A 16,751-nucleotide genomic window follows, 5' to 3' on the forward strand; every position below is an offset into this window, starting at 1 on the left:
TCTCTCTTGGTTGGGGTTGATGGGGTGGTCCGGTTCTGGCCGTTGCTTCCTCCATTCCCATTACCATTCTTGTGGCCACTATGGTTGTGCGAACTACCTCCTCCATGGGTATGCTGAAACTGAAATCCCGGTTTAGGGGCAAAACGGGGCTTCTGCTGGGCTCCAGAGTTATACTTCCCTTGTCCATACTTCCTCTTACGGTTCTCAATCTGCTGTTGCTTTCCTTCAATCATGATGGCACGATCTACCAACTCCTGGTAGTTGTTGAAACTCGCTACCATCAACTTCATGCTTAGCTCATCATTCAATCCTTCCAGAAACTTCTCCTGCTTAGCTGCATCCGTAGCAACGTCATCTGGGGCATAACGTGCTAACTTGCTGAAATCGTCAACGTACTGGCCAACTGTCCTTCCTCCTTGGCGTAAGTTGCGAAACTCACGCTTCTTTATGGCCATAGCTCCTGCTGAAACATGGGCAGTGCGGAAAGCTTGCTGAAACTGATCCCATGTGACAGTGTCAACTGGGTAAGTGGCTGTGAAATTCTCCCACCATGCTGTCGCGGGTCCGTCAAGCTGGTGAGCGGCAAACTTCACTTTCTCACCATCCGTGCATCCTGCAGTGGTCAACTCCATTCCTATCTTGCGGAGCCAATCGTCTGCTACTATCGGCTCGGTGCTACTGGAAAACATCGGCGGATTTAGCCTAAGGAAACGGGCTAAGTGGTTAACAGGTGGTGGTGGTGGTGGGTTGTTGTTGTTGTTCTGTTGGTTCTGGACTAACATCTGCATCAATTGATTCTGTTGCTGGATCAACTGAGTGAGTTCCGGTGGGAATCCATTGTCACGTCTCGGAGGCATCTGAGGGTTTTAGAAGAGACGAGAATTAAGAATAGAGGGGGTCTAAAGAGAAAACACTACCCATATGCACATGAGGCAAAAGCACACAATTCACTTCAATCAATCAAACAAGGGCTTACAAACGATCTAAAACTATCGCAAAAGTGCTCGAACTATTGTGTTTACATGGGGAAATACTACTACTATCTGGTGGTCATCTAGAAATTTGAACCGGTGGAAGACTCCATGATATCTGCTCCAGCTTCGTCTTCAAAGTCGGGTTCACTTGGATCCGAATCGGTGTCGTCGATGATGATGTAGTTGTCCGGACATGCGACGTACTCGTCTTCCTCTTTGGATGCTAACTTCCTCTTGAGTTCTTCAATCTCCTGCTTAAGATCGACATTGTGCCGTGCTAGAGCTACGATTTCGTCCATGTAGTCCTTGCGTGTAGACTTCAGTTCTCCTTCTAGCTCGATGATCCTTGCCTTCGCATTCTTCAATTCTACCATATCATTACACATCTGGTTCTCGTGGTGTCGAATGTGCTGGTTTAACTCCTGGATGAAAGATGCAATGGATCTATCCTTCTTGGTGCTGACTAACTCCCATTGTTCATCTCGGCGTCCGCAAATCTGGTAGATAGTGTCCTTGAGGTCTTCTTGATAAACTTCTCCAATGCGTCCTATGGTGATATGAGCTGCCATGCTCTTTCCCAGACTCCAGGTTGGTGCATTGAAAACACTATCTATAGGCTTCGTGATTGGCGTGAATGTTCTTCCCGGAACGTGAGCTTGAATCTTCCAGCGCTCCTCTTCAGGCAGAGTGGCATTAAAAGTTCCCTTGAAGCTTGGTAATCCAATGTTCAGGTACTTGGTGACTTCCTTCAGGTGAAATCCAAATGGTGTGCCTTCATCCGGTTGAGCGTACCTAATCTTCGCGTTCGTCATCCTAAAAGAGTAGAAAAGATGAGGAGTTAGAAAATGAGAAGAGAATGGTGATCTACGGTTTTAACTTAGTGGTCGTGTCCTACAGTCAGCGTGTGCTCTGATACCATTCTCTGTCGCGACCCGACCCGAATGGATCAAGCGCTTTGTGCTTAGGTGTCATCCCTGGATCAGTAATGCTGACACCACACAGTACATCGAAGGATTTATAGCAGAGTGGTAATCACACACTTATTACATCGTTGTCTCAAAGAGAACTTATTACAATAAATATGGCTTAAGGCCATCTAGTGTCGGTAACAGCGAAAGACTTGGAAGATAAATGGGTCCATCAACTCCAACGGCATCACTGAGTATAGGGCCACGACCTAAAAACACTTTACTCGTCGTCTGAAAAGTCTGCAACATGAGAAGTTGCAGCCCGAAAACGGGTCAGCACATGGAATATGCTGGCAAAGTAACACATAGAGAGTAATGGAATGAAACAGCTATACTATATGCATATATGGCTGGTGGAAAGCTCTATGGTTACAGTTTTTGTGTAAAGCCAGTTTTTCCCTACTGCAAAGGAATAAATTTATTTAACTATCATGGTGGTTGTGAAACATTGAGAATGGTTGACGGCATTCTCAATCCCAATTAAAGTGATTAAAACCCAACAACATTAATTAGAAGTAACATGATGAGATTCACAGGATATTCAAGTACTAGATACTCAAGTTGTCCATAACCGGGGACACGGCTAATCATGATTAGTTTGTACACTCTGCAGAGGTTTGCGCACTTTTCCCCACAAGACTCGATCGCCTCCGTTTGGTTTCTCACACTACACGGTGTTTGAGAAATAGATGACCGAGACACAGTCTTTCAGAAGCGCTAGCACCTTACGATCGGGTAGACCGGTACACCTACATCCCCTACATCTGCTAGTCTACCACTGTAAGAGTTCGCACAACTTAGTCAACTATGCCAGAGCCCATAATGGCTTGTGGCTGCACACGGAAGTTTCTAGTATGAAAGATCTTATGATCCCTTTGAGCCTGGGTGGCGGTCCATAAAAAAACAGGCAAGTCCTGATAGACATCAGGTGCCTCAATCCACCCAGATGTGTGTTAGGTTGCCACCTTAAATAAACCCTTAATTATAAATCTCACATCTGTCATGGATATCACTCACCCAATCCACGTCTACTAGCATAGCATGGCATAATAAGCAAACGTAGAAGTAACTCCCAAAGGTTTCATAATAATACAGGTAATAGGTACTACCTCATCTACTTCCCAACCCACAATTTAATTAGATCCTAATCATGCAATGTGTGAGGATTGATCTAATGCAATAAAATATGGGTTGTAGAAAAGGTATGATCAAAGTGTTACTTGCCTTGCTGGTGATCCGCGAGTCCTAGGGTTTCGAAGTAACAAGCGGCGCAATCCGGGTAATCTATCGCAGACAAACAACAAGCACACAATAAGTACTCATCTAATGCACAGGTAAAACTCGAACAAGAGATCGAACCAGAAAGTTCAACTTAAGAACTCCGGTTGCAAAGAAAGAACGAACCGAACAAAGAAACGGAAAACAAACGGCGGAAGAAAACAACGCAGTTCTAGCAAGTTGAATCTAGGTCAAATTTTACCGGGGCAAAAACTTGTTTAAGTTGATTATACGGAACGGCGGTTTCGCAACGAAACTCCAGGCGCTTGAATCACCTGATTCCGATAAACGAGCGAGAAGAAAGACTAGAAAGAAGATCGGATCTGAGATCGCGATTGCGGAATAAATCCGACGAGAAGAAAAAGAAGAACGGTTAAACGAACGGGCGTCGTTAACCGGGGAAGAATCGGTGATCACGTTCGTTGAGACGAACGGTCCGGCGAACGGTCCAAAGGCAACTAAATCGGAGAAGAAAACGAATCCGATCTAGGGTTTCGGAGAAGAAAACTGAAAAAGAAACGGAAAACCGATCTAGAAAACGAATCAGAAGAGAAGAAAAGAATCGGAACGATTAGAAGAAAACGATCTTAGGAAAAGAGACGCGGGGCAACCTCCGGCGAGGTCTCCGGCGAGGGGCTCCGGCGGCGTGGCGTAGGGCGGCGGCGGCGTGTAGGGCGCGGGGTGGGGCGCGGCTTGGGGCTTGGGGTTTGATTTGATGGTTTAGAGGGGGGGTGTTGGGGTATTTATATAGGTGAGGGGAGAGGAGACTTGGGGTAGGGGACAAGAAATAGAGTAGGAAAAAGAGTCCTAGAAGAAAAAGGAAAACGGAACAAAGGAAAGAGGGGGCTACGGTGGCCAGAGTCCCGCTGGGACTCGGCTTCGAGCGAAGGCGGCGGCGGCTGGCGCTGCCTGCCTGGCGCCTGGGCGCGCGCGGCTGGGAGGCTGGGGCTGGCGGCTGGCTAGGCCTTGGCCCGGCTAGCCTGGCGGGAGTTTTTTTAAACGGTTTCGCGCGCAGAAAAACACAGAAAAGAAAATCTAAATGGGCTCCAAAATTTCTAAAGTAAATTTTCCTCGACTCCTAAAAATGAGCCGAACAAAATGAACTTTTCTACGGACCTAAAATGCAATTTTTGAAAACACGCATTTTTCCCTATCCAAATAAAATGCAAATAAACTCCGGCAACAAAATTTGATCTATTTATTAAATCTTCATTTTTCCTAAATTTTGGGAAAGTCATATTATTCCCTCTCTCATATTTTTGATATCGGAAAAATAATTGAAGATAAAATAAATAAATCAAATGATCCTCTTTTCAAAATTTGAGAAAAATCAAATATGAAAATAACGAAATCTCCAACTCTCTCCGAAGGTCCTTGAGTTGCGTGAAATTTCTAGGATCAACCAAAATGCAAGAAAATATGATATGCATGATGATCTAGTGTATAACATTCCAAATTGCAAATTTGGGATGTTACAAGTTATTAAACATGCAAAACAAGCACACCATGTTAAACTAGGCATTTTTCCACCCCATTTACATATAAAGTTTATTAAATTCGGAGTTACGGTTATTTAGTTATGAAATAAAGCATTTTAACATGGCATAGGAGCAAACTTACGCAAACAGCATTTTAAGCATTTTAAACATGGATGAAAATGACATATTATGAAACTAGTCAGAATTCTAAGCAACTTCCATATTAAGTTTGTTTTAATCCGATGCACGGGTTGTGAGTTATTATATGCATGTTGTCTAGGGACTTTTCTGTAAAACAACAGTTTTCTGGAAAAAAATAGACAAATTTGTAGAACAGGAAAAAAACTATACTGGGCTGAATCTAAGGAGAGGCCTAGTAAGGCAATAGGCGCAACATAACTATCAGACGCACAGGCACAGAATAGCAGAGGGGCTGGGCTATGCTCACATCGGGCCATGGGCCGAAAGTGGAGAAGCGGCTGGGCCGGATCTGGTGACAAGAAGACATTGCTGGGCCTTGGGCACCGCTGGGCCTCGCGCAGCGGTCAACGCACGCAGGCGACGCGCGGGGAGTCGAGGCAGAGGCGCCATCCTCCTCTGCCCGAGCTGCTGCCGCATCGATGCAGCGAAGGAGACCCGCGGCTGGAGGGGCTTGGCGCGGCGGAACGTCGCGGGGACGACCGGAACCAGGGCAGGGAGGCTCGACGGGAAGCAGGGGCGGCTAAAACTGGGCGAGGACGGCGTTCTCCGGTGAGGCGCCAGATCCGGCGGCTGCGAGGGAGCTCCTGGGGCTGTCCATGGTGGCCTGCGAATTTTATGGAGAAAAGAGACCACATGTGAGAGAGGAAACTAGAGGGAACGAGAGAAGAAGGGAAGGAGAAGCAGCCAGTGGGTGCGGGGTCCGGCCTGATGGAGGTGGTCGCTGGCGGGGACGCGGGTGTAGCTCCGGCAAGGTTGCTGCAGGGCCGGACGAGCTGAGGTGGTCGGGGCCTCGCGAGCTGCTCGGGGTGAGGAGGTGGGAGTTGGGAGATACGGTTGGATGGATGGATCGATGGAATGCACTGGTTGCGCGAGGGGATCGAGGAGGATCGGGCGAGGCGATCCCGAGGTGGGATGTGACCCGATGGCGGCGGTGGAGGGACGAAGTTCCTAATTTTTAGGGTTGGACTAATACATTTATAGCATGTGGATATTTGGGTAGGGGCTAATCCGTCCCTCCAATAAAATCAAGCGGTCGAGAAAAAAATATGTTGGGAAGTCCAATTAACAAAATGGAGACGTTTTGTAGATGTTTGGGGATGATCCGGACACAACGGAAACGACTGTCCGGGTCGGGTTCGGGACAACTTCCGGACGGGCGCGAGGGGATCGATGCACTGTGCAGAGAGGGTTTCGGGGCCTGGCGGTTGACAGCGGACTGTGCAGAAATCTTCAGGCTGAGAAAAGAGAAGAGAGAAGGCCCGACAACTGTTTTCGGAGACCGAAAACGTCCGACGTTAGACCGGCTATAATGCCGCTATAGTTTGACGGTTGGGCTATCAAACGAACTCCGAATGCGATGAAACTTGACAGGCGGTCTATCTACACTATAATAAGACCACATGTCAACTCTCATCCCATTCCGAGAACATCTTCTGGCCACATATAAAATACTATTTCGGACATGCCGCGGGCGCGTGCAAGTGTGTCTGGGCTCAGAACGGACAACGGAAAGAACGAGGAGACCAGGACGGATGCAAGTTTTAAAACATGATGATGCAATGCGGATGAAGACATGGCAAGATGCAACACGCAAGCAAAAGACATGGCAACATCGGCGAATAACTGGACGACACCTGGCACATCGGTCTCGGGGCGTCACAACACTCCACCACTACAAGAGGATCTCGTCCCGAGATCTAGAATGGCACCGGAGGGACAACGGAAAAGAAAGAGAAGAGGTAAAACTAAGTTGCTCCTTGACAAACGAGTGAAAACCACGAACCTTGAAAAGGTTAAACCATTTCGAGAAAAGAATACAACGGAGATAAATGAAGTTGAAAGCACTCCGGTAGGGAAGAGGAAACAAGGAATTACAAATTCGGACAACACTTCGGTTAAAAAGAGATGAAAGACTTGATAAAATGAAAGAGCTTGAGCAAAGGGGCACAACACTCCGGTTAAAACAAGATAGGGAAGGAATAAGAATGATATAATTTGGATAGCACTCCGCCTGTAAATGGAAGGAATTAAACTTGACAAGATGAGAGGATACTTGAAAAAAAGGACACGACACTCCGGTTAAAAGGATAAGCACGAACAGAACATGGTCCTGACAATCCGAGATGATGAGTGAAACGAGCAACACCTCAATGCCTCCGGATGAAAGAATCAAAGGTAGACCGTCGGAACAAAAGAGCGGATAAGAAAATAACAACTCCTACCACAATTGAACTTGTAAAGCACCGTTGCAAGAAAAGGATTGCACGGGGTTGTTGGGAAAACAACAACGAAGAGGATAAGCTTGTAGTGGGCTTATGGAGAACATCTCAAGAACTTGAGGTGAAATTCTGCCACTAACGAAAACAATATTGGATTGATAAGAACAAGAAGACGAGGAACTTGTTCATCGGAAGGATAAAGAAGAACTTGGGTCATTTATGAGCACCATAAATAGCAAAATCCTTAGGGAAGGCTTTAGGTGAAACATAACCCAAGGTAACTCCAATGATGAGATTGATGGATTTAAAATACCTCATTCTTAATAATATGTGAATCATGAAACATGAACTCAAATTATCAAGAATGACATAATACTCCCTCGAATGATACGGTTGAAAGAATTGCACTTTAAAATGCAAGATAAAGAATACTTGAGCTCCTCTGAAAAGAATCTCGATGAACACTTCGAGAAGGAATTAAATCCTTGGTGAACCATCATGTAGAGCCTCCATGAAGAATTCCGGTAACAAGAAGGATGATCACACGAGAGGAAAGATGTTTGCCATGGTAACAAAAAGGATTCCGGTAACAAAAAGGATGATCATGATGGCTTATGTATGTTTGCCATGTGGCGAATAGATTTTCTTTTGATAAAGTGTGTTTATTATTGACTTATAATGTAGCATCGGGGGATACAATTATAATGAGTACACACCCAAGCTATGCGTAGGCAGGATGCACACATCTAACATTAATTATTAACACACAAGTGATCACTCCGACAAGGAACATAGTCATACAAGACCGAATCTATGCCCAAATAGAGTGGTAAAAAGAAAAAATCTAATGTCATGAAAGCGGTGACTGACGATATACGGTGGTGACCATCGGTACCAAGCATCTCTCAACAACATAAGGGATACAAGAAATGACGCAAAAACACCATAGTCGCTGGATCCAACCACCAAAGGTCAGATCGTGGGTTTTCACCTTGAAGATCAAGTCTGAGCAATGCCTTCATCAGGGTAACAATGCAAAGTACACTGCCATTGTTAGGTACAACCAACCAGGGTCAGACCTAGGTTTTCTCCCCGGAGCTCGAGACCGAGTACTTGAGAAGCACCACCTAATGAAAGCCACCCTATGTGTCTCCTCCACTTTTGAGGATCCTCACAATAGCATACGTGCAAGAGACGCTCGCCGCAACATGACAAAGTCTTTAACGGGGAAAGGACATCAACACCACCAAAATCGTAAGTATGCTACATGCTGGTCTTGATTAATTGTCCACGCAAATATGGTTATCTATATATTTTTAAACTACCAAAAGGGGTCTTGCATAGGTTGGACTACTTTAGATCCAGATTCTTTTGGCAAGGAGACATTGAAAAGAAAAGATACATACTAGCTAGATGGAGTGTGGTTTGTAGGCCAAAAGACCAAGTTAGCCTTGGCATCCATGTCCTGCAGGTCAAGAATGATGCCTTACTTAGTAAATGGGTATTCAGACTACTTACTGAGGAGGGCATATGGCAAATCATGCTGCACAATAAGTATGTCGGCCAAAAAGTTATGTCTCACGCCTATTGAAAACCTGGGCATAACAAAGCCCTAGGTCCGGATGGCTTTCCGGCTGAGTTTCGGAATCGACATATGAGAAACTAGATCGTGTTTCCAAGACAATTCACTTGGGCGGACAGTCTGTGGAACCGACATATGAGAAACTAGATCGTGTTTTAATGGATACCGACTGGGACTCTAAATTTCCTATGGTGTTTGTTCATGCTCTACCTCGTATCGAGGCTATATCAGACCACACACCCATTCCCCTAACTACTGGGTTGCCATGACCACAACATAGACACAAGTTCAAGTTCGAACTTGGGTGGTTGCTTTGGGGTGGCTTCCATGACATGGTCAAGGAGGCGTGGGAGAAACCGGTGGCCGAGCCTACCCCAATACATAGATGGAATAACAAAATGCATGCATTATGTAAATTCCTTGGTGGTTGGGCTAGGCATACGATGGGTATCCTCAAAAAGGAGAAGCTTCGTCTTTCATCTATCATTGATGAATTAGAACCTTTGGCAGAGGTTAGACATCTATCTGAGCATGAAGTCGAGATCAAGAATCATTCGAATGCACAGATAGCTAACATGTTGCGTGAAGAGGAACTCAAATGGTACCAACATTATAACTCTCAATTTATCCTGAAAGGTGATTCGAATACTAGATATTTCCATGAAGTTGCCAATGGCAGACACCGGAAGAAAATTATTCATTCCCTAAAACAGGATGAGGGCACGATTGAGGGGTATGAACAATGTAGATCTTATATCACTTATTATTATTATAAAAATCTGCTTGGAGCCCCAGAGGAAGGAAACCTCTCGATGGATGAGTCCCGAACAGATGACATCCCCCAGGTCTCTGAGGAGCAAATCAGCCTCCTAATAGCCCCATACTCCGAGGAGGAAGTTAGAAAGGCGGTTTTCCTAATGGAGCATAACAAAGCCCCAGGTCCGGATGATTTTCCCGCTGAGTTTTATTAGAACTTCTGGAAAGTCATCAAATCGGATCTCCTGCTTTTTTTTAGCGACCTACATGCTGGCCAACTGGTATTGTTTCACTTAAACTTTGGTGGGATTATTTTATTACGTAAGGTTAACGAGGCTGAAAGGATATAACAATATAGACCTATTTGCCTCCTCAATATTAGTTTTAAAATATTCGTTAAGGTTGCAACTATTAGGCTAAATTTGGTTGCTGAACATGTGGTTCGGCCTTCACAAACAACTTTTATGCAAGGCAGAAACATCATAGATGGAGTTGTTATCCTTCATGAAACAGTCCATGAATTACACCAGAAAAAGTTGAATGAGGCGGTACTCAAAATAGACTTTGAAAGGGCTTATGACATAGTCAAGTGGCTCTTTCTTCAACAGACTCTCGCAATGAAAGGATTTACTGTAGAGTGGTGCGCTATGATCCATAACTTCGTTTCTGGAGGTAGTGTTGCCATTAAGGTCAATGATGACGTTGGACACTATTTTGAAACGAAGAAGGGATTGCGACAAGGTGTCTCGTTATCACCCATGCTATTCAATATAGTGGCGGATATGCTAGCGGTCCTGATTGAGCATGCCAAGGTTGATGGCCAAACTGATGGGGTAGTAAATCATCTAGTTGATGGTGGTCTCTCTATACTTCAATATGTCGATGATAGATTCCCTTCATGGATCATGACCTCAAGAAAGCGAGAAATCTAAAATTGATTTTATCAGCATTCGAGCAACTCTCGGGGTCTTAAGATCAATTTTCATAAAAGTGAATTATTTTGCTTTGACGAGGGTCAAGACGAGGCCCACCTATATGTTGAACTGTTCGGATGCGGGTTGGGCCAGTTTTCGAGCACATATTTAGGGATACCGATACACTATCGGAGACTCACAAGTGTTGAATGGAAACACGTCGAAGAGAGACTGCAAAAAATACTTAGCAGTTGGAAAGGTAAACTGTTGTCTCTGGGTGGAAGATTGGTCCTAATAAATTTAGTACTAAGTAGTATGGTGCTATATATGATTTCCTTCTTCCAGTTGACGAAAGGAGTTTTACATAGATTGGATTACTTCCGATCAAGATTCTTTTGGCAAGGAGATAGCGAGAGAAAGAAATATGGACTGGCTAAATGGAGTGTGGTTTGATGTCCCAAAGACTAAGGCGGGTTAAACATTCATGACCTTGAGGTTAAGAATAGGGACCTCCTCGTCAAATGGTTGTTTAAATTACTGACGAAAGATGGTGTATGGCAAACATTTCTAAGGAGGAAATATGTGGGTTCCAAGGCGGTATCCCAAGTATACTGAAAGCCTAAGGAGATTCACACTTTTGGTCGGGTCTACTGGCTACGAAGAAATATTTCTTCTGCTATGGATCCTTCTCTATTAAGGATGGTTCGGAAATTAGATTCTGGGAGGAGGAGTGGCTAGGAAATGCCACACTCCGGGAACAATATCCGGCTCTATACAACATTTTGCGCCACAACGGTGATACTATTGTCATTGTAATGGAATCATTTCTGCCAAATGTGACGTTCAAAAGAGATTTAATTGGATCCAGACTCCAATCGTGGAACATCGTGCTCCAGCGGTTGTCCATGGTGCAATTGTCACATGGGTCTAATGTATTCCGATGGAATCTCCATGGGAATGGACAATTCTCAATCGAGTCTATGTTTAGAGCGTTAATCCAGTCTGATGTGCCAGTTGATAATAACACGAAGATCTGGAAGATGAAGACACCTTTTAAGAATAAAATCTTTGCATGATATGTTCGTCGCAGAGTCATTTTTACTAAAGATAACCTTATTAAGAGAAATTGACATGGAAGTCCGCAATGTGTCTTTTGTCACCATGATGAGACAATAAAACATTTACTCTTCCAGTGCAAATTGGCTTGTTCTATATGGCCAGTCATCCAAATAGCTTTTGGCTTGTATCCTCCCTGTAGTGTTGTTAATATATTTGGCAACTAGTTACATGGGATTGATCACAGGTTCAGAACTCTTCTCAAGATGGGAGCGCTTGCCGTTATTTGGTCGATTTGGCTATGTAGGAATGATAAGGATTTTAATGATAAAAGTACTTCTCTGTTGCAGGTTATCTATAGATGTACCGGGGCTCTTCGTTTATTGTCCTCTCTACAACACGCGGAGAATCGAGACCTATTTACGAAGGTGTGTGCACGACTGAGGCTACGGCGGGAGATACTTTTACCCAACATGGGTGGTAGGATGATCTTAGGATTCCCCCCTCCGCTTCAAGCATTATAGGGACTCTACATCTTTCTTTGTATTTTACCTTTTATTTTTCGTTTGTGTTAGAGGATCTTGTTTGGTTGTGTGCATCTTAGTTATGCAGAGGCTAGGTGTAATGCTTAAATATTTTAAGTAATAAAGCGCCCCTTTTCAAAATAATTGGAAACCTGATGACTTGCACTTCTGGGTTGGGCTAATGGCAACAAAGAAACATCTTTTTGCTTTGGATCTTTCATGATAAAAGATGGGTCAGAGATTCATTCCCGGGAGGACAAGTGGTTAGGCAATGTCACCTTCCGAGAACAATATCTTGATTTGTACCGCATTGTGAGTGATAAAAATGATACTATTGCGCATGTGCTCAGTTCATCCCCGTCAAATATTTCTTTTAGGCGGGATTTAATTGCCCCCCGTCTTATTTCATGGCAAAATCTTCTATCCCAATGGGAGTCGACTAACCTGACATATGGACGGGATGAGTTTCGTTGGAATCTCATAACATCTGGGTCCTTCACAGTTGACTTTATGTGTCACCCACTAACGCATTCAGAGGCTCCAGTGGATATAACAAGAAAATTTGAAAATCAAAAGTTTCACTAAAAGTTAAAATCTTTATGTGGTATCTTCGGACGGGAGTTATGCTAATCAAAGACAACCTCGCCGCCGCAATGGGCAAGGAAGCAAGAAGTGTAGCCTTTGTACTCATGATAAGACAATCAAACAACTTTTTTCAGTGCAAGTTTGCGCATTCTACATGGTGAGTCATCAAAGTATCGCCTAATATGTATCCGTCACCAAGTGTTGCCAATATTTTTGATCTTTGGTTGGACAAAATTTCAAATGGTTTTAAAACGCTAATAAGGGTGGGAGCATATGCCTTATTATGGTCACTTTGGCTATGTAGAAATAATTTGATTTAGTTGAAAAGCTGCTCTCCTTTGTAAGTTATTCTCCGATGTACGCATTTGCTTTGTACGTGGTCTATGCTATACCGAATGAAGTGTCAACCGATGTTCAAGGCGGTGTGTATACGGTTGGAGCAGGTGGCCATGGAGATTTTTACCCAATATGGGTGGCGGCATAAACTTTGGACCGGTCCACCACCTCCTTCGACATAGACATGGTTTCAATCATATGACTTTTCTGTTGCCGATATTTTTTAAAATGAGAGGGGTTTCCCCCCGCCCCAACTTTATTAAGCCAAGGCAAGAAACCAAACATCCAACATTTAACAGCTGTCGGTGCAATCCGAAAGAAGCTACAGCAGAATAAGGGTTTTTAAGAATCCATCCTGGGATACAGACATACGGGAGCACTCGATAGAATTACAACTTTTCATAACACAAAATAAGTTATGAGCCTCCCAACTTAGCCACCGGATCAAGCGATCTGAAGCAACTCCCCTCGGCAATGATCTAGCAGCCTTAAGCACCGGAGAAGAAGAGCACCCTGAGTGTTTGAACATAAAATCTTCCATTGCCTGAGCAGTGAATCCACCAGAGCTAGGATGCCGCGTATGCTTCGCCATTTTTGTCCATGAAACACAAAATCATTTTGCAGAAGTCATAAGCCCCACAAGGTGGCGGAAGGGACTAGATTAACAGCCTCAAATTTCTTCTTTTGCTTCCAAAGAGGCTTCAAAGAAATAAAAGAATTGGGTATAGAAATACCGACACTATTAACAATAACAGACCAAGTTTCTTTTGCAACAATAAACTCAAAGAACAAATGTTGAATAGTTTCAGGATCACTACAAAAGACACAGGAAGCATCATCTACATGTCTCCTCCTGGCCAGGTTATCCCTAGCCAAGCCTTTGTTATTAAAGATAAGCCAAAGGAACACATGTATAATAGGTGGGACTTTGATTTTCTAGATGAAATCTTTTATTTCAGAAGACCCCCCCCCCCCCCCCCCCCCAAAAAAAAAAACTGGTTGATCTCTACTAGTGGAGAAGGTACAGTCCTTGACTAAATCAATCAACTTGGACCACCTAGACATAGTGAGCTCATCCAAGGTGCAAATTTTTCCCACCCCAGACTTGAGCAATTGTACCATCTTGTTGCTATCAGATCTCAAAGAGATCCCAAAACAGGGTTTTAAGGGAGCATTCTTTTGCCGATTTGTTGGTTTTCATTTTTTTTGTCAGACTGTTGGTTTTGGCTGTGTGCATCTTAGCGATGCAGAGACCGGGTGTTGATCATCATGAGTTGTATCTACTTGATGCTGCTGTTTCAGTTAATAAAAGGGCCCTTAATATTTAAGAAAATGTGTGTTATGTTTATCCGCATTGCCCAAAATGATTTTTTTTTGCCGTGTTGCATTCTTTTTAACAAAAAATATGGCTACGTGTATCCGCACTGAAAATGCTTACACCGGAAATAATCTGCATATATACAGAGTAAATAAATGATAAAGTCCTAACCTGCAGACATAAGAGCTAGTAGTACATGCCTGTAATTCCTCAAGTTGTTGCCTATAAATATGCTTTGGACTGCATCGCGGAGGGTTATCCCAAAGCCGAAAGGTGAGGCTTGAGACACTTAGATCTCTCATGGCTCGTGCCAGTATTCGTCTCCCACCTTTTCTCTTGCTCCTCGCAGCAACTTGTGCCGCGGTAGCGAACGCGCAGCTGTCGGAGGACTACTACGGTTCTTCTTGCCCCGCGGCGCTTCTCACCATCAGGACAACCGTGGCGACGGCGGTGCTGCTCGACCGCCGCATGGGCGCCTCCCTTCTCCGGCTTTACTTCCACGACTGCTTTGTGCAAGCAAGTCCTCAAGATCTTCCTCTGCTATTCCCTTGGTCCTCTTTCAATATTGTAGTGAACTTGTTTGATGGTGGATGCATGTCTGTACCTGTACGCTAGGGGTGCGACGCGTCCGTGCTGCTCGACGACACGCCCAGCTTCACCGGTGAGAAGGGGGCGGGGCCGAACGCAGGGTCGCTGCGCGGCTTCGAGGTGATTGACAGGATCAAGCTGCTGCTGGAGCTGATTTGCCCGGGGACCGTCTCCTGCGCCGACATCCTCGCCGTCGCTGCCCGCGACGCCGTCGTCCACGTAAGCTAAAGCCTAAATTTACAGCTCTCTATTAGTACCTTCTCGCGCTTGAGTGAAAGAAAATACCGGTCGTTCCATGGGCGGAATGGAAGTACATGTAGCAAGTGACAACGAGTACTCCTGCGCAGCTAGGGGGGCCATCATGGACGGTTCTACTTGGGAGGAGGGACGCCACCAGCGCAAGTGCGTCCTTGGCCAACAGTGACCTCCCCGGCCCCAACTCCAACCTCAATGATCTCCTCGCCGCTTTCTCCAAGAAGGGATTAAGCAGCACCGACATGGTTGCTCTCTCAGGTAAAATGCGCTGCCTTGCCTGCACACAGCTGATAGCCATGATACTACTAGACAAATTACCCGGAGACATGCATGCATTGATAGATCACATACAAGAGTCAGTGACACTGTTAGATTGGGAAGCATGTCCGGCATACAACCAAGTGCGCTGCGCACGTATGCATGGCTAGCTATACGATACATGTAGGCTTTTTTGTTCCATTATGACTCCTTTTTCTCAAAAGACTTGGCTGCTTCGTCTGGTGTACCTACCTAGTTAATGATGGAGTTGTGCATCCATCACTGATCATAGCAACGGCCAACTGACACGCTAGCGTTTTGCCTGCGTCCCCTGAATTTAACATGGTGATCGATGACTCTCGTCCCTGCGCTTGTCACCACCTTTCCTTTTGCCGACCAGACAAGGCTTGCACGAGCCATCAATCACCTTTTTGCTTGAGAACCTGATCGTCACTCGAGCGGTCACTCAGGCCCAACAACCTCATAATTCATTCACCACCATGCTCTGCTCCAAATTCAAAAGAAGAAGATCACCACGCAATCATGTTCTCTATCACAACGTACACTGGAAAGCGAAATGCGAGAGCGACGCGTCGATAGATCTCCGGTACAGCTCTGTCGATAATGCCTCGACCGATCGATCACCACGTGAATCCACATTGCTGCAGGGGGGCACACCATCGGCCGGGCGCAATGCCAGAATTACCGAAACCGGATCTACGCCGACACCGACATCGACGGGACCTTCGCGGCGTCGCTGCGAGGGGACTGCCCACAGAGCGGTGGCAACGACGGCAACCTCGCGCCTCTCGACGCGTCCTCGCCCGACTACTTCGACAACAGCTACTTCTCCGGCCTCCTCACCCATATGGGGCTGCTCCACTCCGACCAGGCGCTGTACGACGGCGGCTCCACGGACGGTCTGGTCAGGAGCTACGCGTCCAACAATGATCAGTTCGGCAGCGACTTCGCGGCCGCCATGGTGAAGTTGGGCAATCTCGGTGTGCTCACGGGGGCGTACGGGGAGATCAGGGTCAACTGCCGGGCGGTAAATTGACGATAGATCCTGGGTATCTATCTTACAAAATGAACTTCGGAACTTTGCCCGGTTCGGAAACGGGAAGTGAGACTACGTCCTTATGTACACTATCTACTGGAATTAAATGCATTTGTTAATCCTAATTCTTGCGCACAAGTATCAAGTTAATCCTAATTCTTTTTACAAGCCAAATTCCAGTACAAAGTATGCCTACCGCATCCACATGGAACTGCTGCATCTACGGACGGTCTGGAAGTGAGACAGTGTCAAGATAGAGTGGTCTTGACAAGTACTCCATCCGTTCCGAATTACTTGTCGCAGGTATGGATGTATCTAGATGTATTTTAGTTCTAGATACATTCATTTCTGCGACGAGTAATATGAAACGAAGGGAGTAGAGCTTATAACGGATGACTAAACTA

The 16,751-nt window shown here is 45.3% G+C and overlaps 1 protein-coding gene across 1 annotated transcript; it reads left to right on the forward strand.

Annotated features, from left to right (window-relative positions):
• The first annotated feature begins 14,433 nt into the window (after positions 1 to 14,433).
• On the forward strand, positions 14,434 to 16,472 carry LOC125553890 (peroxidase 70). The gene is made up of 4 exons (XM_048717541.2): positions 14,434 to 14,705; positions 14,805 to 14,996; positions 15,125 to 15,290; positions 15,959 to 16,472. The coding sequence occupies exons 1-4, from the start codon at positions 14,490 to 14,492 to the stop codon at positions 16,345 to 16,347; spliced, it is 963 nt and encodes a 320-aa protein (XP_048573498.1). The 5' UTR covers positions 14,434 to 14,489; the 3' UTR covers positions 16,348 to 16,472.
• The last annotated feature ends 279 nt before the right edge of the window (positions 16,473 to 16,751 follow it).

This window comes from Triticum urartu, chromosome 4A (genome assembly GCF_056163025.1).
Source record: "Triticum urartu cultivar PI428250 chromosome 4A, HENAU_Tu73, whole genome shotgun sequence".
Lineage (NCBI taxonomy): Eukaryota > Viridiplantae > Streptophyta > Magnoliopsida > Poales > Poaceae > Triticum > Triticum urartu.